Below are 26,545 nucleotides of genomic sequence, written 5' to 3'. Positions count from 1 at the left end.
CTTTGTTTTTCAGCCTGTTGTCTCAGTCACTGCTATTAACAACAGTAGCCTACACTTTACACATTTTGTTCATTATTAAGAATAGCTACATAAATTATTTACTTTAATTATTTGTATTACAGTTGTAGGCTACGAGACACTTGGTATGAGGTGAAAAAAGCCCCAATAAACCATTTGAAAATAGAAAAATTCAATTTCAAATACTGTCCACTATAACTACAAATTTGCAAATTGGCGAGAGAGAGAGAGAGAGAGAGAGAGAGAGAGAAGAGAGAGAGAGATGCGTTTCATAAACCATTAGTTGAGCGCATCATGACATTCAGCCCATGACGCAATTGGGTAGGTACCATAGCGCGGCACTCTGTGCCACGCTATGAGCTTGTATATCTGCTTCTTTGAATAGCTAAAGAAATCTAAAATGACAGATGCGTACCCAGGTTCAACTGTAGTGTTGCGCAGATCAGCTCTGACGTCTATCTGAATCCATAATGATGTCACATATGGATGCGGGTGACGTCAGAGCTGATCTGCGCAACGCTACAGTGGCACAAATTTGGGTGGATGGCGGATAATTGATTTATGTGTCGTGTAATTTGTGTCTTCTGCATGTTTGGGGATGAAAGACATGACGTTTAGAGCTTGGGATCTATTAGGACGGATGTGTTCTACGTCAAACTAATTCACTATGAACCTGTGAGTGTAAGAGCTGACCTTTTGGACGTGTAGAACACAGAACAATATTAGATCCTGACCGATAGGCAGGGATGAAGGATTCATCAATCAATGAAGTTATGCCACTGTGCATTAATGAGCCTCTTCTGTTGTAACGTATATGGACATGACAGCAGACGAGCAAGAGAGCTGGTGGACTTGGACATAATGGGAATGAGACAGCCAGATTTATATTTGTAATTGTTTCTTTAATGCACCACCACCGCTGGTTTATTAACTGCAATCTGTGCATCTCCAGAAGGCACGTATCCATAATGCAGCTATATTAACACCAACATTGATTTGGTGGATATCTGTGCACGTAAAAGTTAATGTGTTTACATAAAAGCACTCTTTATTTGTTTTCATTTTCATTAAAAGCAAATGAAACTGGCTTCAAATAGAACTGTAAACAAACCATGTGTATCATAAATTCATATTGTTTGATGTTTTGTAAAAAGAGAAGGAGAAAAAAAAGATACTGATTAATAAGATAATAGTATTTCTACATACACAGAGCATCATTAATCGTTCTAGACTAAAATATAGGACACTGAAGAATACAATTTACACTTGGGCATGTGGATATGGCACATTCTGAGTTGAACTCAAGACATTCTACCTGGAAACACCCGTTTGTTTTCAAACATCCTGATCAGTCTATTGTAGAGGTGTAACGATTATAGTAACTGCATCGAAAAATCGTTTTGAATCTTCAACGATCTACTATATCGATATGCAAACAGTAAAATATCGTATCGTTTGACTTTGTATCGTATCGTTTTGCAATGCAAATAATCGTATCGAATTGTTTTGCAATGCAAAAAATCGATTGTATCAATACTAAGTACTTTTAAGAAGAAAAAAGGGAAAGAGGGCTTTATATCCAGTATCCAGGTATTTATTTTTCACACCGATTTTTTTGGGTAAATAAATAAAGTTACTATATCGATTTTAAATCATTGAATCGAATCGTATCGTTCTAAATTAACCTGTCCTGTATCGTTCCTGTATCGTATCGCCTAAATCTCTGAATCGAAACGTATCGTTCTAAATTAACCTGTATCGTTCATGTATCGTATCGACAACCAAGTATCGTGATACGTATCGAATCGTTGTTAAAACGTATCGTTGCACCCCTAGTCTATTGTGAGTGAGGAAATACTACTGCACAATAAATACCACTGCATTGTTCCTCCATAGTCTTTCATGTTTACTGTGTGGCATTCTTGTAGCCTCAGCAGTTAGAAGTTCAGTAAAAACATGGCCAGATCTCTACTCCTCGGCTGGCCAGCGATTGATTCTAAATGGTGGTGCAGGCAAGACCCCACTGTGGCTGTAGATGGGACAGGCCTTAAAATCGCAGGGCCAGTCTCTCCATGCATACTGCAGGCCAGCAACATACTCAGCAGGTTGACAGATGCTGGTGGACACCTGCACCACGGTTGGGTTCCAGAGCACAATGGGAGCTGGAAGCCAGACGGACCGGGGTCCACACGGAGCCCTCACCGCCGAGCAACAGATCTGTGGAGAAAGGGAAGTCACTTTGTTAGAATAATTCACATTTACAAGTGTAGGACTCACTTTAGCCCATTACGACTGGGAACGCATCCGTGTAATTTCTTTTATTTGAGCTAAAAAGCATTATTTCTCACTTTGGCTATTCAAAAATAGCAGATATACAAGCTCGTAGCGCGGCACTCGACGAGCTTGTATATCTGCTATTTTTGAAAAATCGTGAAAATGTGTGCAAATCTTTGAATATTTATATTCTTTTAAAGTGAACATTTTAACTAAATTCTTTGCTTCTGGGGGTCCGTGGAACTAAATATTTTGAGATGGGGGTCGGCGGCCAAATACATATAATTGTGGGGGTCCTTGACATGAACAAGTTTGAGAACCACTGATATAGAAACATACGTCTTTTCAGAATACTGTTGGGATTTAGAAGACATTTGTAGAATCGGCTTCAGGTCTTAATGGGTTAAGACCTGAGGCTGATTCTACAAATGTCTTCTAAATCAGTAGTTCTTCTCACACTGTCAGAAAAAAATTAAATCACAAAAATAGCAGATGTACAAGCTTGGAGCGCGGCACGAAGTAACGCGCTGTGAGCTTGTATATCTGCTGTTTTTGAGTAGCCAACGCAAAAATCAAAAATGACACAAGATGCTTTCACGATCTGAATGGGTTATTTTAGCTTGTTGGTGAACACGTATATTGGGATGAATACGTTTATGTTCAAACTAAATGAACTACCTAGAGTGACTCTTTCACTACCAGCCCTTACCTGAAAGATGTCTTTGGATGGGCTGACGGAGATGTTCTGGTTGAAGGTTATGTTAAGATAGTCAGCCTCACTGGCCAGGATCAGCTCAGGGAAAGGCCCTTGGAACGCCACGCCCTTTTCCCCATAAGCCACTGCCCTGGCCCCCAGCATCAGCCTGTGAGCCACATCCTGCTTGTCTCTGGGATGGATGCTGGAACAGAGATTCATAATTATGCTATTTTCGTCATGCAGGAAATGTATTTACAGGGTTTTGGAAACTGGAAACAAAAATAAATACATTACACATAAAAAACATTCCTTCCACATAAACCAGTGTTTCTCAACCTTGCAGCGCGGAAAATTGACGCTTCACTGGGCGCGTTTCACCGTTTTAGCGCTCCTTCACCAGCCGTTGCGCCCCTACATTTCGGTGCTCTTCGGCGATAGTTGAGTCTTATTTCACTTTCTCCCCGCCGTTTGGTGCCCCCCCCCCCCCCCCCCAATGTTGGTGCCCTGTGCTGCAGCACCTAAAGCCCTTCCGTTAAGCCTGCACTGGTCATGGCCCTGTCACAGGCCCTGTCATGTTACCATCCCTGTCACAGGGGTGACAGGCCCTGTCACAGCCCTGTGACATTACACTGACTGACCATGATACTGACATCATCAGTATCATGGTCAGTTATCATGGTTAGTATCATGTCAGCATCATGGTCAGTATCATGTTAGTATCATGTTAGTATCATGTCAGCATCATGGTCAGTATCATGTTAGTATCATGTCAGCATCATGGTCAGTATCATGTTAGTATCATGTTAGTATCATGTCAGCATCATGGTCAGTATCATGTTAGTATCATGTTAGTATCATGTCAGCATCATGGTCAGTATCATGTTAGTATCATGTTAGTATCATGTCAGCATCATGGTCAGTATCATGTTAGTATCATGTTAGTATCATGTCAGCATCATGGTCAGTATCATGTTAGTATCATGTTAGTATCATGTCAGCATCATGGTCAGTATCATGTTAGTATCATGTTAGTATCATGGTCAGTATCATGTTAGTATCATGTTAGTATCATGTCAGCATCATGGTCAGTATCATGTTAGTATCATGTTAGTATCATGTCAGCATCATGGTCAGTATCATGTTAGTATCATGTCAGCATCATGGTCAGTATCATGTTAGTATCATGTCAGCATCATGGTCAGTATCATGTTAGTATCATGTTAGTATCATGTCAGCATCATGGTCAGTATCATGTTAGTATCATGTCAGCATCATGGTCAGTATCATGTTAGTATCATGTTAGCATCATGGTCAGTATCATGTTAGTATCATGTTAGTATCATGTTAGCATCATGTTACCATCATGTCACATGATACTGACATGATACTGACCATGATAACATGGTCAGTATCATGGTCAGTTATCATGGTCAGTTATCATGGTCAGTATCATGGTCAGTATCATGGTTAGTATCATGGTCACTGGTCAGTTATCATGGTCAGTATCATGGTCAGTATCATGGTCAGTATCATGGTCAGTATCATGGTTAGTATCATGGTCACTGGTCAGTTATCATGGTCAGTATCATGGTTAGTATCATGGTCACTGGTCAGTTATCATGGTCAGTATCATGGTCAGTATCATGGTTAGTATCATGTTACCATCATGTCACATGATACTGACATGATACTGACCATGATAACATGGTCAGTATCATGGCTGGATGAAATGAAGACAATATACACTTGAATATATTAAACTACCTTCCCGGAAGAGCACCTCAGCGCCCCCCTTTAAAAAATATTCCTTTCAGCACGCCCAAACGAGCGGACCAGGCGATAAGATAGAAAGTGCGTAGTAGAGGCACAGTAAGAGGCAAGTAATAGGTAAATCAGTACAAAATAGAAATGTTCTTGTACACTGCAAGAGCCCATGTCATTACATGTGCAATGGTTTATAATTGCACTGGAGATACATCTATCCCTTGATTTGTCCTTGTACTTTTGTACCTATTGGGACTTTTCACCGCCTTCGTGCATTTGTCTTGAGAACATTCTAGCTCCAGCTAAATGCTTATAAAAAGGCTCTTACGTGCCAAATGGAGACGTTTCGTCCGGTAAGTCCATAGCCACGGCCATGAATGTCTTCTTCATCCTTGGGTTGGGAGCAAAGCCGTAGTCTGCAGTCTGGTGCCAGCGGATGTTGGGAAAGCCTTCAGCTGTGGAGCCCTTTACGAAGGTGGAGAGCTGTGGACACAGAAAATGAGTGGAACTAAGGATTGTTTAACTCAAGGCTGTGCAGTGGTGGTTCATTGTGGAGGAACCGTTTCCGTGACAGACTGACCAGGTAATGGAGCCTGACAGACGCCACATTTTTGGGTCCGATGCAGATTTGGGAGTCAAACCAACGTTTTGACCCATATGTTGTCAAAAGAACAAACTGTTCTAATCAATTTGATAAAGTAAATATAATATACAGATAAAGTTAACTTTCTTTTATTTAAACACTTAAGACCTATTGCAAACGCGAGTAATTGTTAGCTTGTAGTGAAGCAAAAAGACTTTGAAAACCTATAATGACATGCCCAAAATGGACGCCACGTCAAGTGGTTAAAAACTGGGAGACGTCGGCTGCATAATTGCCTATCAATATCGTCCAAAAAGTCAAATAATGGCCAATATGTCGGTCTGGCCCTACTAGATAAAAGCTACTGTAATTTGGTGACGACCGCGAAGAGTGTGGTGACATCTGGAGAGACAAAGGACGGCCGGAGAGACGGTGACCCGGGGTGGAGGGGGTTGGCAGCCCAAACCACGTCTTACGCGAGGAAGAACCTTTTTGCTACAGGCTGCGGTGAAACCTGCAGGGAGGGTTTAATCCATCAAGGCAAGAGTGAGATTTTTGTGCCCAGCAGCAACGACGACACAACGCACAGAAAAGCCTCCATTTCTGGTCAGACGAGGGAGGAGCCTAACCTGACTCCGCCAAATGGAAGAAGCTTGCGACACACACAGCCTACTTCCATCTGAGACTCCGGTAGCAGAATCGATGCAAGACTGCGTTTCATTTTTTTCAAGCTACTTGGCAGGTGATTGGATGATCCCGCCCCTAGCAGCCGCTGATTGGTTGGTACACGCAGCGACCGGGCAAGCTCTACTCCCTGAGCGATCCCAGATGCAGGGTGTATTGTGAAACTCAATACCGCCCCCATCTGGCTGAGTCAGGTTAGGAGGAGCCAGGCCTGGAGCCAAACCACAGTGCCTAGAGCCTCCTAGTGTCGCCAACAGCTGCAACATCTCAACTTTCCTGGCCTGGCATTGGTCGGACCGATGGCGTGGATCCATGCATGTTGCAGGTCGTAAATGCGGCATGCATGGATCTGCGTAGTCGGTCTGGCGAGTGCCAGGCTAACCCTAAACCCCTTAATTAGGACGGTCTCTAACTCCCCTCAAGAGACAGTGGGGGTCAGTAGCATGCCACTTGGACACAGGCTGGGGTCTGATCAGCCTGGAGGAGGAGGGTGTCTTTTGCAAGACCCGAAACACCCAGTGACTCCAGGTAACAACACTGATGATGTGTCCAAGTGCGTCAGTTGATGTTTTATTGACCGGTGGTGAATATCTCATTTTGAAATAAAACCAAACCAACCTGGACAAACCCAAAGGGTAAGTCTGAAGCCGTCTGTCCCCCTGAGCCTTCGTGGAAACCCTTCCTCCAGTCATCGATCATGGCTGGAAAGGAACAGCTGTACTTCTCCTGATGATAGTTTGTGTTGTCCTCACCTATACGGAGACAGACTACATTAACCTTTCTGCGAGGGCAACATAGCAGGGTTAACCCATTTAGACCAGGAAAGTATCGGCGTCATTTTGATTTCTTTAGCCATTTTTGAAAAGCCCCAAGTATAAAATAATGGTTACAACTAAAAATCTAAAAATGACACAGTATGCGTTCCCTGTCTTAATGGGCTAGGCTCAGAACAAACACATGTGGTTCATACATATTGGCTGGTCTGTTTTGGTAGCTTTCTATATCTATATCTATATATAAATGTTTTTGTTTTTTTTTGGCTACTCCAATGGATGCCTCTCAGACCCAGTTAATAACTACAGTTTTGCTTATTTTTGTCATGGCCGGGCAAATCTTAATCTACGGTTTCATGTCAGTTTTTAGGGCATACATTTACCACCATAGGTCACTTTCTAAAAACAGTGCTGAATAGAAATGATCAACCAAGGGACCCAGAGTCAATTTTTATACTTTCTGAAATAAATGAATACTCTGACCCTTATGGGTCCATTAAAGGGGTATTTCACTTTAAAACGCTTCTGGGATAATTTTAACGTCTACTCTGGCTTTTGTGTTCACCTCAGACAGTTTTTAAGTTGCTTGATTCAATATTTAGATATTTGATATTAATCTTTATGAGACATGAAAACAAGTCTCTTGGTTCTGGTGACTCATATTGTCCTTCCTAATGTGTGAAGGGGTATTTATTTATTTCTTTTTTTCAATTACTTTTTGAATCATCTAATGAATATCAAAATATCTTAAGATTAAATCAAGCAACATAAAAACTGCCTGGGCCCAAATAGATGTTAACATGACCCCAGATAGTCCATGAGCCAGACAAGATTTCATTATCGAAAGAGTGGGCAAAACCATACCTATATTAAATTGTTTATAGGGTCAATATAAGTAAATAAATATATGATAACCTTTCCACAGGAGCAGCTTTTTCATATTTATCACACATTTTGTTATTTTCCCCATATGTACATGACAGGTGAAAAAAATTACAAAATTAAAAAAATAGTTATCATAATGAAACTTTCCCAGTTGATTACTTACATGAAGACAATGATTTATCGTATTACAAGTTTTCTGACATTGTATATATAAATATGCAAATTGGGCATTAGGAAAATATGCCAGAATTTGCATAACTTTCCAGAATCAACATTGGAACATTGGACAAAGCCAGAGTCAACATTCTTATTTCATGTTGTTAAGATGTTGGAGTCAAAGGTTTTTAACGAGGGAATATTCAATATCTGGCTCAATTTTGGGGCTCTGGCTCATGGACTAAATGCCTAATTTGCATATTTAAATATTCAATTTCAGAAAACTTGTAATACGATAAATCATTGTCTTCATGTAAGTAATCAACTGGGGAAGTTTCATTATGATAACTATTATTTAAATGTTGTCATTTTTTGCACCTGTCATGTACAGTACGTATGGGGAAAATAACAAAATGTGTGATAACTATGAAAAAGCTACTCCTGTGGAAAGGTTATCGTATATTTATTTACTTATATTGACCCTATGAACAATTTAATATAGGTATGGTTTTGCCCACTCTTTCGATAATCATTGCTCAATTTTGGGGCTCTGGCTCATGGACTAAGACGTGGGGTGACCCCAGACGTGTTTTAACCCTTTAAGACCGGGGGACGCATCTGTGTAACCACTTTATCCATATTTTATACTTTTGGCTATTAAAAAATAGCAGATCTACAAGCTCATAGCGCGGCACCGAGTGCCACGCTATGAGTTTGTAGATCTGCTATTTTTTTTTAAATCGTGTTTTTTTTTTGCAAATCTTTGAATATATATCTATAAAGCAATAGTTTTTTACTCAAATATTTGCTTCTGGGGGTCCCTGGATTTTTTTTTTTTTAGATGGGGGTCCGCAGCCAAATACATATCGTTGTGGGGCTCCTTGACACTGACATTAATATTATAGCAACATAAGTGTTTCAGAAAACTGTTTTAAACTGATTTAGAAGACATTTGTAGAATCCCCAGAAGCAATAACATTTTAGCTAGAAATGCTCGCTTTAAATATATATATATTCAAAGATTTGCACAATTTTTTTCACGGATAAAAAAAAAATAGCAGATCTACAAGCTCATAGCGCGGCACTCGGTGCCGCGCTATGAGCTTGTATATCTGCTATTTTTGAATAGCCCAACGAAATCTAAAAATGACACACAGATGCGTTCTCAGGTCTTAAAGAGTTAAAGTTAAACACCCCTTTAACACAGAAAGTGTAATGTTCAATGATCTGTGTAGCAGAAGAAGTTGGACTTGTATAATCTGTGGGCAGGTGTAAATGTGCTCTGTCACAGTGGACCAAGCAGTAAGTGGCCTACAGTACCTTGGTACCAGATGGCACCCTTCAGAGTCATGTTGAGCAGTGGATGGACCATTGCATTCCATAGAGCAGAGTTGTTCCTTTTAGGACTGAGCTCATTCCATGGAAGACAAAAAAAAGAAGAAAAAAGAACATGTGTGATTAATGCAAATTAACCTTTCAAAGTCACCAAAGAAAAACTATTCATAGGACACTGTAGAAAAGAAAAAAGCTATCTACAAAAAAGGTATCTCATATAATGGTATACAGTATGAAGTGTTCAGTTGTACTTTGTCAAATATTTATCAGTTTAATTGAATAAACGGTCTTTTGAAGGCTGTCCTCTTAAAAGGGATATTTCGTCATCATCGAAAAAAACACGGCCCCCTCACACATTAGGAGGGCAGGGTGAGTCACCAACACCAAGGACGGGTGTTTTCGAGGGATCTAATATGGTTAAAATGGAGTTTGAAGTTACAATGGGTTTGTATAGGAAGTGGGCGTGTCTGATAAAATGAATATCGAATATAGAAATACTGAATCGAGCAACTTAGAAACTGTTTGGGGGGCTCACAAAGGCCTGAGTAGACGACAAAAATACCAAACGTTTTTTTGAAAGTGAAATATCCCTTTAAGTTATTAGCAAGCTATCATAGGAAACACTTCACCATTTCCCAACCGTATCTCCATTTATATTGTATGATATAGAAATATGAAGTGCATACAATAAACATAAGCTATTCTGGTCCACCTTCTCTGTATCAGAGCAGCAACCTGGCCTACGTGCAGGCACCACCACTGACATGTTTTAATAGTTAATGGTGCCCAATCTATAGACAAGTGCAGCATTTACACATACAGTATAAGCCAGACTATACCAAAATACAGTACAACGATGGGAGGTAGGCAGCTGCCCTAGCCAAGTCAAAAGACTCCAAGCCAAAGAATGTTGTGAAGCTACAGCAAAGTACTGTGGATATTGTAATAGCGTTTGTATTAGTTGGTGCTTTTCATTTGCACTTTCCACAATAAATAAAAGAAGATAATGTTGAAAGTTTTAAAAAAATATATATATTTAAATTTATTTTCGGGATTTTGTAAAAAAAAAAAAAAAACGGCAACAAAAGTAGTCAAGCAAGTCAACCAAAGAACAAGATTTTTGGGCAGGATCTCCTCGTTGGCCAGTAGGAATGCACTGAGTGAGGACACAAGCTGGAGCTCTCATCCGATGTCATTTTGACTATGCATGCACCTCATGGTGCCATAGCACCTCAAAGGCATTAAAAGCAAAACTTCAGTCCTCTCAAAACATACTTGTCAGACTACTACTAAACCTCACACCTTAAGACTCCCCTAACCCCTGCTCATTATGCTAGGGTGGGATGGCTCAGGGTAGAGAGGACAGAGTACAGCAACTTGCAATGGGTCTGGTCTTCAAGATACTCAAGGGAGGGACCAGTGCCCATGCACCTGTCTAACTACTTCACTAGAGTGAGTAACGCCCATGGGCACACCACTAGAGGGAGCTCCACTGATCTAATTCCCCCCCAGGTTCGGCACAAACATGGGGATGAATTCATTCGACTATTTATGCCACCAAAATGTGGAATGCCCTACCACCAGCCATCACAAAGTATGACTCCCTCCCTACCCTCCTTCAAAACAGCCATAAAAAAGCACCTGCAATTTGCAACTGGACCTAGACAAGTCTTCTAGCTTGACAAAATAAATGATCCCCCACTGTTTTTCTGTAAACATACTTTTACTGCTCCTAATATTGATGATCTCTTATATAGTATTGCATGTCTTTATATGTATTGATGAATTGAATACACAGGACCACAATGGACACAAGCCCTCAGGGCTTTGTGTGTGTGTTAGCATTATTGTATAACTGTACCTCTGTACTTTTTTGCAAACTGTTAATAAAGTATTCAACTCAATCAATCAATATGTACAGAATACAGATAATATAGTACTATGCACAGCTACACAGCAGTGTTGATTTCTTCCACTAAAACTGTGACGAAAGATGTTGGTCGACTACCTTTTCTCTCTGACGAAAACTACATAAAAAGTAAGCTATGACGACTAAAACTAAGACTAAATATACTGACAATTTCATCAACACATAAAAACTAGACTAACATGTTAGGGAGGGACGAGTGGAGAAGAGATCCAGTAGAATTAAGACAAGTAATTTTATGCTCGTTTGCGCTCTGAAAATAGCAGATCTACAAGCTCAGCGCGACGCGTTGTGAGCTTGTAGATCGTCTATTTTCAGCATGCAACCAATATATATAGTCGACTATAATCTTATGATATTTAGTCAACTAAAACTTAGACTGAAAGAGCGAGCCCTATCGATGGTCTTGAAGGGCGGATCCAAACCCAGGCCGTTCGATTCCAGACGCCGCTTCCTATTGCTTCACCAATCTATGTCCCCGCCTCCCCTCCCCTCCCCCCCCTCCCCGGCCTGTGCACGGAACACGCTGACGTCACCAAATTTAGAGCGACGCCCCTCTGCACTCTGATTGGTTAGGAGATAACAAGGTTCACTCCCACTCCGAAACCACCGTTCCAGCATGGTTCCCCCAGCCTTTTTTCTTTTGTAACAAAAAAAAAGGCATGGGTTTCCGAGGCTAACTAAAACTAGACTAACAGTTTAAAGCCTTTCAGATGACTAAAATATGACTAAAACTAAAATGGAATTTGATTCAAAAGACTGACTAAAACTAAATCAAAATGTAATCAAATCAACACCCGCTACACAGGTGGGCTAAAGTGTAGCATTGCCATCTCCTTACTTGTTTTCAAGCTCCTCCAGTCCACACTGGTGCAGAGCTCTAGAGGACGACCACGCCTCTACAGGTGTGCCTCCCCAGCAGGACTCCACCAGGCCTACTGGGTACTTCAGGATGTCATACATGTAGCGGCCAAACAACCAGCACACTGCAGAGAAGTGGAACAAATCTCCTGGAAAGATCTCTGCCCATCAATGAACATATATGTAGACGGGTGGACATATGACAGAGACAGACAGACAGACAGACAGACAGACAGAGATAGACAAGACTAGGTTAAACTTATGTGTAACTAGGTTACACTTCAGTATAGAATTGAAACCAAACCTCTTCATTCCAAAAAAAAAGAAAAGTATTATTCGCATGAAAAAAATCGCCCGGTGTGTAAGGACCTTGACCGTTTAAAAAAAAAACGTACGTTACTATAAGTGGTTCTCAAACCTTTTCATGTCAAGGAGCCCTAAATGATATGTATTTGGCCACGGACCCACCATCTCAAAATATGTTGTTCCAGGGACCCCCCAGAAGCAAAGATTTGAGTTTAAAATGTTCGCTTAAAACAATGTATATATATATATATATATATATATATATATATATATATATATATATATATATATTCAAAGATTTGCACAAATTTACACAATTTTTCAAAAAATAGCAGATCTACAAGCTCATAGCGAGGCACTCGGTGCCGCACCACGAGCTTGTATATCTGCTATTTTTGAATACCCAAAGAAATCTTAAGTGACACAGATGCTTTCCTGGATTGAATGGGTTAAACGCCACAAAGTACAATGAAACTGTCCGTTTCATTGTGCTCTTACTTGCTGTTGGCACAGACCAAGGTAGCTCCACCCGAGCCAAGTCGGTCAGTTCAGTCGTACTGAGCTCCAAGGCTGCCACAAAGAGACGGACATGAGGGTAATTGACTGCCAGCACCAACTCCTCAGAGGCATTGAAAACCTATTGGGATTCAAGGAACAAAATGTCATTGTGAACTATGAATGCCAGAAAAGTTATTCATAGAAGAGTTATTTTTTCCATTTCAAATGTAACTTTCTCTTGATATCAACTACTGTATGTTCAAAGTCAATCAAGCAACATACAGGGACAGATTATTCTATACAGTCTGATTCTTGATTCAAACTTCTGGCTGATTAAATCCAATTATAACTCAAATGTCAAAATTGTCAGAATACTGTAGCCCTTAACCCATTAAGACCTGAGGCCGATTCTTACTTATGTCTTCTAAATCCTAACAGTTTTCTGAAAAACGTATGTTTCTATATCAGTGGTTCTCAAACCTTTTAATGTCAAGGACCCCCAAAATGATATGTATTTGGCCGCCGACTCCCATCTCAAAATATTTTGTTCCAGGGACCCCCAAAGATTTGAGTTAAAAATGTTCGCTTTCAAAGAATATAAATATATTAATTTGCACACATTTTCTCAATTTTTCAAAAATAGCAGATCTACAAGCTCATAGCGCACTGCCGGCACTGCCGCGCTATGAGCTTGTAGATCTGCTATTTTTGAATAGCCAAAGTGTAAAATTATGCTTTTTAGCTCAAATCAAAATTACACAGATGCGTCCCAGGTCTTAAAGGGTTAATCACTGATACAGTACCAAAAGGCCTTTCAAGACCACATTTAACAAAGGAAACAAATGAATTAGAACCTCAGGCAAGAAAAACCTGGTGTGTCCACACCCTGGTGGTTGAAGTTGCAACCACTGTCCCGTCTATGGGCAAATAATAAGCGTGTCTCCCAGATTGTGATTGGATTGACAGAGACCAGGACGGAGGACCCGAATGTTCTCCTCGTCTTGGACAAAGCCTTGTGACCAGCCAAGCCCTATTTTGCATCATAAGGCTTCACTACCAAGTAGTAATAGTATCAGTTTGCTAGTGGCTGAAAATCTAGTCACTTCCAACAGATTAGTTCTAACCCACGACCACATTGACCAGCCTGCACATAATATCCCAAACAGGATCTCCATACATGCCTATATACAGTGAAGGGGATATCTGGTTTGTTTATGGTTATGTCCCGAGTCAGAGTGACGTGGCCGTGACCCGCCGGCTCTCCCATTAGCCAATTTCAATATAAGGATAAGCTTTCATAATAGGCTTGTGTCACCATTGTTTTGACATAATACATAAAACATGAAATATGTGAAACTTCTTTGGCTTACTGGCAGAATGTGATTTGTGAGATTAGCTCTGGACACAGACACACACACACACACACACACACAGACAGACAGACACACAGACACACACACACAGCAAGTGATATTTTTTGGGAAAACAAAATGTTTTTTGTTAAAAGGTTAAAGCAGTATATTCTGATAGTATTCATTGCTATAGACTAGAGTGTTTTTTTTTTTTTTTTTAACACATTGAATGCCGAAAACGGTCCGGACCGTTTTTGACCCAATTCTATTTTTATACGAGTGGCCCACGTGGGGCGCTAAAACGAAATTTTGACATCACCCAAGGAGTTTCTGAGAAGAAGAGGCTGGATGTGGCTCCATGTCAAAAATCCTTCCGGTCGGCGTTTTCAATGTTATCTCCTTGATTAAAAGCTTAATATCTCCATTTCTTTTTAACGTGATGGAAACGAGCCGTTTTCGATCGGCGATCACGCTGCAATGGAGGATCGCGTTGGAAATATTATTGTTCCAGGCGTTAGTCGGGACCCTCCGCCGTCTCGCACGCACGCTTTGTTTACATGCACTTCCGCGTCGGGGCTTCAACAGCACGAAACGTATAACGCAAGTGGATGGAAGAAATGCAGGCACTCAACGTATAATATTTTAATAAACCTCTGGCACCCAATGTGTTAATAACAGGGTATCCCGAACCTGAAAATGCTTTTTCTGTTCATTAAAGAGCTGGAGAGACAGGGGAGACCCCTGTTACTGAACAAACACTCTGTATAGAGCAATGATAACCATCAAAATATATAGTCACACTTATTTTAACAAAAGGAATATCACTTATGACTTATGACCGTCCCTTTAAGCCAACAACAACTAGGCCTACCTGTGATGTTTCAAAAGCCATGTTGCTTTGACCTCCACACAGCCAGACATCTCCAAACAGAACATCTTCCAGTGTGACTGTGATGTCCTGAAGAGCTGCCGTCACATTGTAGGGGCCCCCGTCCTGAAGAGCTGCCGTCACATTGTAGGGGCCCCCGGCTTCAACAGGGCTGAGGGTGAGTCGCCATATGCCTACAGGTGTTGTGAACGCAATTAACCAGAGAGCCACTCATCAGCTTAAAGGGCAAGACCACTTTGGTAGAGGTTTGGGTTGTGTAGTTACCTTGCCATGATGTAACTCCAAAGGTGGGCAAGAAATAAAAAAATAATTGCTCCATTGATTAGAAATTGATAATTCAAAATATGCTCCTCATTGACTTACATTGTACGGTAAAACAGCTCTCAAAGTCACTCTTTTAGCACATAAACGAACGCAAACAAAGTTGATTCAGACAATATAGAACATCACCAAACCCAGTACTGTTTTTTTTTTTTATAAAAATGTCAACTTCCTGTTGATTTTGCCATTTTTAATAAGTAGAAAACCTGGACTGGATCCGCGGATCCGGATCCAGATCTTCAAATAGTAAAATCAACAGGAAGTTGACATTTTTATTTAAAAAAAAAACAGTACTGGGTTTGCTGATGCTCTATATTGCCTGAATCAGCTATGTTTGGGTTCATTTATGTGCTAAAAGAGTGACTTTGAGAGCTGTTTTACCGTACAATGTAAGTCAATGAGGAGCATATTTAGAATTATCAATTTCTAATCAATGGAGCAATTACTTTTTATTTCTTGCCCACCTTTGGGGTTACATCATGGCAAGGTAACTACGCAACCCAAACCTCTACCAAAGTGGTCTTACCCTTTAACCCTTTAGCTAAATTCCAATCCCCAAAACTCGGTCACTCGCTCACTCTCCTCGCTTCCTCCGCTCGCGCCTAAGCCCCGCCCCTGCGAGGAGCAGAGGATTCTTTGCGAGGACGGAGTGGTCAACCGGTTGGTCTCACAGGATCGGAATGCACTCGAGCGTCATTTCAAAGCGACGGCAAATTCCGCGATCACTTATGACGTTTCATACAGCTGGACCAGAGCAGAGGCGTGGATGAGAATATACATGCATAGAATAATATGCAGGTATAGAATAATACAGAATATAAGAATAGACAATTCATCAATGTGGATGGCCACATTGTTATCTTCATAGTTAACATTTTGTGAATTTGTGCAAAGCCATTTATACCTGAAATAGTGAACGAAGCACCAGGATGAGCAAACTTACATTTATGAATTAAATCCTGACCCGTCCCTCTTTTTGCTCGTACAGTCCCCAGACCCCCCACCCCTCGCAGCAGTCCCACACGGCACTGCTGCTTTGCTACTGTATAACAGAGTATGTTATGTCTGACTCTGAATTACATCATTAATGTAGGGTGGCCATACATCCTCTTTTGGGGGGCTGTCCGGCCTGTCTGGGTTTTTTTTTATAAAATCCTTCAAATGTCCGGGGTTTTGAGAGTTTGCGTGATATGATATCCCCCCCACTTCTGGGACGAAGAAAAAAGAAAGAAACTCGAGCCGGAGGTTTCTACGGGTGGAAAACGGAACGCTCGTCCTAAAACATACTGCCCCATTTTTGCCGCAGGCCGAGGCCGCCGGATTAGACCCGGGGCGAGGGTGTTTTCGGCATGGTTTCGGGTTTCAAGCATTGTTTGTGTGGCCACATGTGGAGGAGGACCACGTATACGTCTCGGAAGAAGGGGAAAAAAAAAGAGAAAAAAAAACGTGTACACGTGATGCGGAAGTCTGCCGCGAGGAGATGTGGAGAGTGGTCGAGCGTACACTTCATGTACACTCGCTCAATGCGGAAGCGGAGAGCGTCCTCGCCTCCTCCACTCGCCTCCTCCAAGAAGCAAATGAACAATTGGAACCTGACTACTTCCGGTTCGAAGTCGGAGTGACCGAGTGGGAGTGAGCGAGTCGCCGAGATTTCCGGTATTGGAATTTGGCTTTTAAGACCCGGAACGCATCCGTGTGTCATTTTAAGATGTCTTTGGCTATTCAGAAATAGCAGATATACAAGTTCATAGTGTGGCACTCAACTTGTAGATCTGTTTGTTTGTTTTTTATCGTGAAGATTTGTGCAAATCTTTGAATATATTTGTCAAATATATATATATTTATATATTTATATTAACTCTTGTTAAGAGATGGGGGTCCAAAAAGATTTAGAAGACATTTGTAGAATCCCCAGAAGCAGAAGATTTGAGTTACAAACGTTCGCTTTAAAAATATATATATTCAAAAGACCCACGATTTTCCACGATTCTTCCCAAAAATAGCAGATCTACAAGTGCCGCGCTATGAGCTTGTATACAGTATCTGCTATTTTTGATTAGCCCAAAGAAATCTAAGCATGACAGAGATGCGTTCCCGATTTCAATGGGTCAAAGCGGTCATCATGTCCAACTAGCGAGCTTGTAGATCTGCTATTTCTACATCGTGCTATTGCTACTTTTACTTAAAGTAATATATATATATCCGAGTACTTCTTCCACCACTGACCTTTTGTCACCATGACCGGTGGGTGTTTCTGTGTCACCGGTCCTGACAGAGAGATGGTGACCTGGGCGCCATCAGGTCCATAGCCCCACAGCACAGCTCTCTCTGGGGACCTCTGTAGCACCATGTGGTCTCCATAGTACGACGCAAAGCGCAGGATCCCACCTATACAACACAGCAAGGCAAATTCTTTCTTTTATATTTTCACATTTCAAGACAATGCCTGCCGAATGTCTTATTGAATCCTCTAAAATACTATCTGTCATTGAGTTGGTGTGGTGACTAGTGCTACTGTAGTAGTTATGATGATTATTATTATTTCAAAGGATCTATAACGCAAAGAACCGTCGTGCGCTGCGACCCTATAGCTCCGATCGGGAAGTCTCTCCGCTGTACGGCTCCGAGATGAGGTCCCGCTGTAGCTGTAGTATACAACCCTCGTAGACGTATTTATGATTCTGACGTTTTCAATCTACGAGAGTTGTAGGGTGCACTTCCTATAGTGCTTTGGACTTTCTGCACTATGCCCCGTAGACACTCCAAACATTGTACAAAATGAAAATAAAGGTGCTTACCGCCGAGCCCCAAATGTTAACTACTTCTACGGGGTAGTAGTGTAATGTAATAATCCATATCTTTCAATAAAGAAGTGTTTTAATGCCGTCTGTGGCCGATTCTGTCGGAAGTTCCCAATGGGCGTTAGTGACGGGAAGTGAGGGGGCGCATCCGGTGAAAACCGGAATTACACTAAATGTAAACAGGAAGTAAACGAGGGTGAAAAAATGGCGTTCGGCCACAGACGGCATTAAAACACTTCTTTGTTTAAATATATGGATTATTACATTAAACTAATACCCCGTAGAAGTAGTTAACATTTGGGGCTCGGCGGTAAGCACCTTTATTTTCATTTTGTACAATGTTTGGAGTGTCTACCCAGCCAGCACGCCCACGTGGGACCCATATGGGCCCAATGCGGGCTACTTGGGTACCAAGTGGGCATGGGTTTGAACTGGGCAAATTATGAGGGTCCCAGGTGGGCTGCATGTGGGCTAACTGGGCGTGGGTTGGAAGTGGGCAAGCCCACGTGGTTCCCGCGTGGGCTGCATGTGGGCTAACTGGGCGTGGGTTGGAAGCGGGCAAGCCCACGTGGTTCCCACGTGGGCTGCATGTGGGCTAACTGGGCGTGGGTTGGAAGCGGGCAAGCCCACGTGGTTCCCGCGTGGGCTGCATGTGGGCTAACTGGGCGTGGGTTGGAAGCGGGCAAGCCCACGTGGTTCCCGCGTGGGCTGCATGTGGGCTAACCGGCATGGGTTGGAAGCGGGCAAGCCCACGTGGTTCCCGCGTGGGCTGCATGTGGGCTAACCGGCATGGGTTGGAAAGGGGCAAGCCCACGTGGTTCCCGCGTGGGCTGCATGTGGGCTAACCGGCATGGGTTGGAAGCGGGCAAGCCCACGTGGTTTCCGCGTGGGCTGCATGTGGGCTAACTGGGCGTGGGTTGGAAGCGGGCAAGCCCACGTGGTTCCCGCGTGGGCTGCATGTGGGCTAACCGGCATGGGTTGGAAGCGGGCAAGCCCACGTGGTTCCCGCGTGGGCTGCATGTGGGCTAACTGGGCGTGGGTTGGAAGCGGGCAAGCCCACGTGGTTCCCGCGTGGGCTGCATGTGGGCTAACCGGCATGGGTTGGAAGCGGGCAAGCCCACGTGGTTCCCGCGTGGGCTGCATGTGGGCTAACCGGCATGGATTGGAAGAGGGCAAGCCCACGTGGTTCCCGCGTGGGCTGCATGTGGGCTAACCGGCATGGGTTGGAAGCGGGCAATCCCACGTGGTTCCCGCGTGGGCTGCATGTGGGCTAACCGGCATGGGTTGGAAGCGGGCAAGCCAACGTGGTTCCCGCGTGGGCTGCATGTGGGCTAACTGGGCGTGGGTTGGAAGCGGGCAAGCCTACGTGGTTCCCGCGTGGGCTGCATGTGGGCTAACCGGCATGGGTTGGAAGCGGGCAAGCCCACGTGGTTCCCGCGTGGGCTGCATGTGGGCTAACCGGCATGGGTTGGAAGCGGGCAAGCCCACGTGGTTCACGCGTGGGCTGCATGTGGGCTAACCGGCATGGGTTGGAAGCGGGCAAGCCCACGTGGTTCCCGTGTGGTCTGCATGTGGGCTAACCGGCATGGGTTGGAAGCGGGGAAGCCCATGTGATTCCCACGTGGTGTACATGCTGGCTAACTGACATGTACATATGGGCTAACTGGGCATGGGTTGGAACACACACACACACACGCGCGCACTCACTCACTCACTATAAATCGAATAATGTGTAAACAGATTTGTTTTTGTTTTTTGTTTTACCACTGCCAAACTAAACACTAATGCCAAAAACAGCCAATATACAAGCTCACAAAGACGGACAAACTATTCAACCCCATTTTAAGTTGTACTATATCTTCCTCTTCTACCCCAGATTTTAACCCAGTTTCCTGCACAAGTGCTGACATATTTTACCATTAAGATAGAGCCTGCCTGTTCAGGGGATGATTTCAATCTTGACCATCAGGTCAGAATTTGTGTCAGATCCTGTGTCTAGGTGAGACATGACCTTTGACACAATCGAAATGTCTCAATAGAAGAGCAGGGAGACTAAATGCAACCACCCCAATTATATATATAGTATAAGTTATATTGTATGAACATACTCTACCATACAGATTGGACATTACATTGTATTTTTAAGTATTTAAGTATTTGTTTTTATTTATTAGAGATGGCCATGGCAGGTTAACTTTTTAACTGTTAACCGTTTAACCATTAAAAGGATCCCTGGCTAATAAACCAATCTACAAGCTCAAGCTTGTAGATCGGCTATTTTTGGCAAAGAGGTTTGGTGTAGAGGGGGAAAAAAGAGCAGACCAAGTACAAGTTTACTAAGGGTTTAAGTGGTTAAAGCCCAACTCACTTTTTCTTAGATTTTAACAAGTATAAATGTGTCGTTTGTGATAGGGAGCAATGATAATACAATTTGTTCATAAGCTTGTGGATTCAGAGCTTTCTGTTTTCTTTCAGTTACATGTGCTGCTTCAAGTCAAACTACATTTGTATTATCCTGTTCAAGTCCAGACTAAATCCCCTCCCCCTGACTGCCTGTTAATGGCCCTATCTGAGTGTGACCCTGTGGAGGTCACACACAGATAGCAACAATGGAACAATGGGTATTCAAATTATCACTTCAAGGCATGCCAGACTAGTCTGGGTTTGGAGGGGTGGGTGGTTTAGTTTATTTCTTTCTTTAAAGTTTAGTTTTAATTTTTTATTGTAATATGGATTTTTTTTTAATAGCCGACCTACAAGCTCTTTTTCAGATAGATTGTTTTAGTTAACTTTGAAAATACACAATCCTGTTTCAGTTAGTTATATTTTTTGTAAAGCCTTGTTTCCTGGCTTAGGCAGCAGTGGGGACACACATATCTTCCTTTTAGAAAGACAGAGAGTCTTTTTTAAAACATAATGAAAACAAGAAGTACAGTTGGAGGGGGTACAGCATTGTGTTGAACAGAGCTGTGTGTGTGTGTGTGTGTGTGTGTGTGTGTGTGTGTGTGTGTGTGTGTGTGTGTGTGTGTGTGTGTGTGTGTGTGTGTGTGTGTGTGTGTGTGTGTGTGTGTGTGTGTGTGTGAGAGAGAGAGAGCTCGGGTGTTCATTTAGAAAGTCGAATGTTTACATCAGCACAGGTTATGTTTATAAAGGCTGGCGATGTTTGCTTTAATGCAGTATTACACACTTTACTTAAGACAGGCAAGCCCATTGTATTTAGTTTTCAGTTAGTATTTTATTGTTATTTATTTATTGTTTATTTGCTCAGGCATTTCTAAGGACAGCTAAAGGTCCTGTTTGCTTTGGGTCCTAAAGGCCCCCTCTGTTTGTCCACTAAATTCAAATTTAAACTGACAAAGGACTCAAGGAGCAAAGCAGAGAGGAGGATTGCCTTGTGATGGATTTCTGCTTTCATAACTAAGTAAGTAAATATTTAAATTCAGTACTGATCTCCTTAAGTTAGTAGATTGTGCATTACTCTGTTCTCAAGCTAAACTTTATTTTCATGCTGTTTTATGCTGCTCAGTTTGGGCATTCTTCCTGCTTGTCTTGGTGAATCATTGTGTGTGTGTGTGTGTGTGTGTGTGTGTGTGTGTGTGTGTGTGTGTGTGTGTGTGTGTGTGTGTGTGTGTGTGTGTGTGTGTGTGTGTGTGTGTGTGTGTGTGTGTGTGTGTGTGTGTGTGATTAATTTTCCTTTATCTGTCTAACTTTAAATGTAATTTGGCAACACATTTGATGTATACCAGTAGAAGGCATGCCACAGCATATACAGTAATGGAAAGTTTCATAATTCTATAATTTCTAACAGTTGGCTTCTTGTCATTTCTATTAGGAGGACTGAAGAACACAAGGATGCAGAGAAGGCTCTCTCCAAGTGGTTCACTGGGGCTTGTGATAGAGGTGGAAACAGAGTTTGAGCTCAGAGACAGCTTCCACAACTGGATGATGCACCACCCTAGTAGACAAAGTCTCTGTCTCTCTTTCTCTCCCCTTAGCAGCACAATACTTGGTTGGTTCTGTCACTGGGGATTTAAACAGAAAGGCTCAAGAGACACCCACGTACACATAGGGCCCAGATTCATCTGCAACATGAAACTGGATCTCAGAATCCCTCTGCCCTGTTACATGGACAATGGAAGTTTTTGATGCACCTCTTATACACTATTTATACATTTTTTGGACCATTTTTATTCTTATATTTTGTTCTGTTAATAGTCTCTGTGGAGCATTGTCAGAATATTATGTTGCATTTTTGTGATTTTATGTATATACTGTATGTACACTTGCACGTTTAATGTGTGTGCCTTCTCTTCCTGCACCTTTACACTACTGCTATATTTATTTCCATTTGTATTTTCATTGTATTTTCATTATCTTGTAATATTGTTTTTAATAAATTTGTCAAAATATATATTGTCTATTTTCATCCTGGTAAAACTGAAGACGTGTAAAATGTTATATACCCAATTTTTATTTTAGGTGTGTTTACAAGAATTAACACGGTTCATGTTTGCTGCTTAATCTATTTTATTTATATTTAAATCTTATTAGGACACACGTTGGAAATCAAAGGAACCATTGCACAAACAAACCCAGTTAGGACCCACCTCTGTCCCATATAGACTTGCCTAGTTGGGGCCCACCTGGGGCCCAGGTAGAACCCACCTAAAGCCCACATGGGCATCCCAGTTGGGACCCACCTCGGTCCCACATAGACTTGCCTAGTTGGGGCCCACCTGGGGCCCAGGTAGAACCCACCTAAAGCCCACATGGGGCCCATGTGGGGCCCAGGCAGAACCCACCTAAAAGCCCACATGGGGCCCATGTGGGGCCCAGGTAGTACCCACGTAAGGCCCACATGGGCATCCCAGATGGGACCCAAGTGGATCCCGCTGACATGCCGACATGGGGCCCATATGGTTTAGCCCACCTTGAAACCATAAGGGACCCACCTAGGGCCCCGGTGGAACCCACCTAAAGCCCACATGGGGCCCATGTGGGGCCCAGGTAGTACCCACCTAAAGCCCACATGGGGCCCAGGTAGTACCCACCTAAAGCCCACATGGGGCCCATGTGGGGCCCAGGTAGAACCCACCTAAAGCCCACATGGGGCCCACATGGGGCCCAGGTAGTACCCACCTAAAGCCCATATGGGGCCCATGGGGGGCCCAGGTAGAACCCACCTAAAGCCCACATGGGGCCCATGTGGGGCCCAGGTAGTACCCACCTAAAGCCCACATGGGGCCCACGTGGGGCCCAGGTAGAACCCACCTAAAAGCCCACATGGGGCCCATGTGGGGCCCAGGTAATACCCACGTAAGGCCCACATGGGCATCCCAGATGGGACCCAAGTGGATCCCGCTGACATGCCGACATGGGGCCCATATGGTTTAGCCCACCTTGAACCCATATGGGACCCACGTGGGCGTGCTGGCTGGGTACGGGGCATAGTGCAGAAAGTCCAAAGCACTATAGGAAGTGCACCCTACAACTCTCGTAGATTGAAAACGTCAGAATCATAAATACGTCTACGAGGGTTGTATACTACAGCTAGTCCCGCTGCGTAGGATGCCGGCAGAGTGCGACAACGGCGACAATTGGACAATATTGTTGTTTTCTTACCCTTTTCCGCACATTGTATCCAAAAAGTAAAGGTATTCCCCTCTGCTCTCAGATGTTTAACATTTTAGCGGTCAAGATTTTTTTTACCGACGGGTTGAAAAAAGGGTTTCAATCGCCTTTTTAGTCAGCCTGTGGCATGTTTTCCCTGCAACCTTAACGGGGAGCAGTACAGCGCATGCGGACGGGGGTTGACTGGCCACAGGCTGACAAAAAAAAAAAACGATTTAAACGCTTGTTTCAATCCGTCACTTAAATTATCTTTACCGCTAAAATGTAAAACACCTGAGAGCAACGGGGAATACCTTTACTTTTTGGATACGATGTGCGGGAAAGGGTAAGGATCAACAATATTGGCCAATGTTCGCCGGTGTCGCACTGTACCGTCATCCTACGTAGCGGGACCTCATCTCGGAGCTACGCGCATGAGCCCTATGCAGCGGAGGGAGAGGTTCCAGTGCGACCCCCCAAACTGCACTTGCCAGAGTTAATCCACACCACCTGCCATGCCTAAACTTCAGTGGTGGAAAAAGTACTCAAATGTTTTACTTAAGTAAAAGTATCAATACTGCAATGTAGAAGTACTCTGTTACAAGCAAATGTCTGGAATAAAAATATTACTTGAGTAAAAGTTCAAAAGTATTGGTATCAAAATGTACTTAAAGTACCAAAAGTAAAAGTACTAAAATATTTGAAAATAGCAGATCTACAAGCTCACAACGCGTCGCAATGCGACGCGTTGTGAGCTTGTAGATCGGCTATTTTCAAATAGCCTATGTATAAAATAGGGCTAAATTGGTTAATTGGTTATGTTTTATAATACAACAATTTATATCTGCAAAGTAACTACTAACCAAAGTATTCCAATAATTGTAGTGGAGTAAAAGTTTACAATATTTGCCTCTGAGATGTAGTGGTGTAGAAGTAAAAGTATTGGAAATTGGAAATACTCAAATAAAGTACAAATACCTCAAAATTGTACTTAAGTACAGTACTTAAGTAAATGTACTTAGTTACTTTACACCACTGCTAAACTTGAGCACAGTCACAGTGCCAACCCTAATAATGTTATGTAACCACACCAAACATGTCTCTAATAAGTTAACCACACCAAACATGTCTCTAATAAGTTCAAGGATCCGACTGCATCATGCCTTTCAAAAAGGAAATCAATAAAGGAAGTAGAATGCCGACGAGCGCGCGTTCTCTTACCAGCGACATAATACCATGAAATAAGCGTGTAAAACACACACGCATGTGTGCTGAGAGCCATGGAGCCACCTCACATGATCATGTTCTCATCCATCACATTACGAGGTTATCTTAGCCTAAAATAACTCCACTCCAGTGGAATAATATCTACTGCAGCTGTATGACTGATATCCTTCCTCTCTCCATCACCATGTTGAATGAGTACGGCGTGGTGTTGCCAGATTGTATGAGAAATAAGCAACCAGGTCCATGAAAACAAGCCCAAAAGAAGCGACGTACTCTAACCCATCGGTTCTCAAAGTGGGGGTCCGGGGACCCCCAGGGTTCCTTGAGGGAGTTCCAGGGGGTCCCCAGCTAAATGATGGATAGGAACCAAATGGACCCTTATGGGTAGTGTTGTAGTGCTGTGGGGGAGCTCTGAAATAAAAATCATACAAATCTCATACAAAAATAATAATATTCTTTCAGCATTTAGAGAAGTGAGGGAGCGCCGCTCCCCCGCGTCCCCCCTCCATTACACCCTTATGGGTCTGTAACTCTGAGAGCGTTTGATTGATTGATTGATGTAGTTTATTTAGTAAGACATGAGAATAGTACATGACAGTATACATAACAGTACATGGAAGTACAAATTCACAATACAAGGTCTACTAAACTGGAACTCTCATTAAGTACTAAGCTTGTTTAAGATGAGAACCCCATGCACACAAATCATGATGAAATATAAGAGGCAGATAGATATACACACTACTATACAGAATGTCATACAATCAGCTTTCAGGTTACTGGTATGAAGAGAGAAAAAAAAAATTATATATATATACAAAAGAGGAAAATGAAGGAGGGGGGGTAGGTTAAGACTTAGACAGGGGCCATTTTCGAATTGCAGCCTCCTGAAGGTGTATCTTTAGGGCAGTTTTGAAAGTGAGTAGGGTTTTACACTCCTTTACTCCTTTTGGTAGGGCATTCCACATTCCACATGTACAGATGGAACCAAATTAATGGATCCTAACGGGTCCATTTGGTTGGAGTGAAAATTGAGTAATATTTTCAAATCCACAAAATCTTGTATCGGGGGTTTCTGTTTCTGGCACAACATATTTTCAGAAGGTTGGGTCTACAAATATATATTAATGTGGGGGTCCTTGACATGAAAAAGTTTGAGAACCACTGGTTGAAAACGACAGGAAACAAGACCAAATAAGCAACTAGAAACAAGCCCAAATACGCAACTACACTTTAGAAACAAGCCCAAATAAGCAACTACACTTTAGAAACAAGCCCAAATAAGCAACTACACTTTAGAAACAAGCCCAAATAAGCAACTAGAAACAATCCCAAATACGCAACTACACTTTAGAAACAAGCCCAAATAAGCAACTACACTTTAGAAACAAGCCCAAATAAGCAACTACACTTTAGAAACAAGCCCAAATAAGCAACTAGAAACAATCCCAAATACGCAACTACACTTTAGAAACAAGCCCAAATAAGCAACTACACTTTAGAAACAAGCCCAAATAAGCAACTACACTTTAGAAACAAGCCCAAACAAGCAGCTACACTTTAGAAACAAGCCCAAATAAGCAG

At 42.5% G+C, this 26,545-nt stretch overlaps 1 protein-coding gene across 1 annotated transcript; it reads right to left on the bottom strand.

The window, feature by feature from the left end:
* Positions 1-931: 931 nt before the first annotated feature.
* Positions 932-25,131, bottom strand: LOC308085036 (sialate O-acetylesterase-like). Its single transcript, XM_080428057.1, has 10 exons — positions 24,956-25,131; positions 17,550-17,711; positions 14,985-15,175; positions 12,762-12,900; positions 11,938-12,118; positions 9,155-9,240; positions 6,639-6,772; positions 5,082-5,236; positions 3,002-3,191; positions 932-2,235 (listed from the first exon to the last, which is right to left on the bottom strand). Exons 1-10 carry the CDS (start codon positions 25,014-25,016, stop codon positions 1,987-1,989), a joined length of 1,548 nt encoding a protein of 515 aa, XP_080284183.1. The 5' UTR covers positions 25,017-25,131; the 3' UTR covers positions 932-1,986.
* Positions 25,132-26,545: the final 1,414 nt, after the last annotated feature.

The sequence above is a fragment of the Gymnoscopelus braueri genome, assembly GCF_963280865.1.
Source record: "Gymnoscopelus braueri genome assembly, chromosome: 5".
NCBI lineage: Eukaryota > Metazoa > Chordata > Actinopteri > Myctophiformes > Myctophidae > Gymnoscopelus > Gymnoscopelus braueri.
This window is presented reverse-complemented; position numbering and strand designations above follow the sequence as displayed.

Bases quoted from the DNA above. Each gene is read 5' to 3' on its own strand.
- LOC308085036 (XM_080428057.1), bottom strand. From the start codon at position 25,016: ATGGCTCTCAGCACACATGCGTGTGTGTTTTACACGCTTATTTCATGG. The intron at 12,901-14,984 runs GTAGGCCTAGTT...GAATCCCAATAG, and splicing joins TGGCTTTTGAAACATCACAG to GTTTTCAATGCCTCTGAGGA. The intron at 3,192-5,081 runs GTAAGAGCCTTT...TCTCTGTTCCAG, and splicing joins GAAACGTCTCCATTTGGCAC to CATCCATCCCAGAGACAAGC.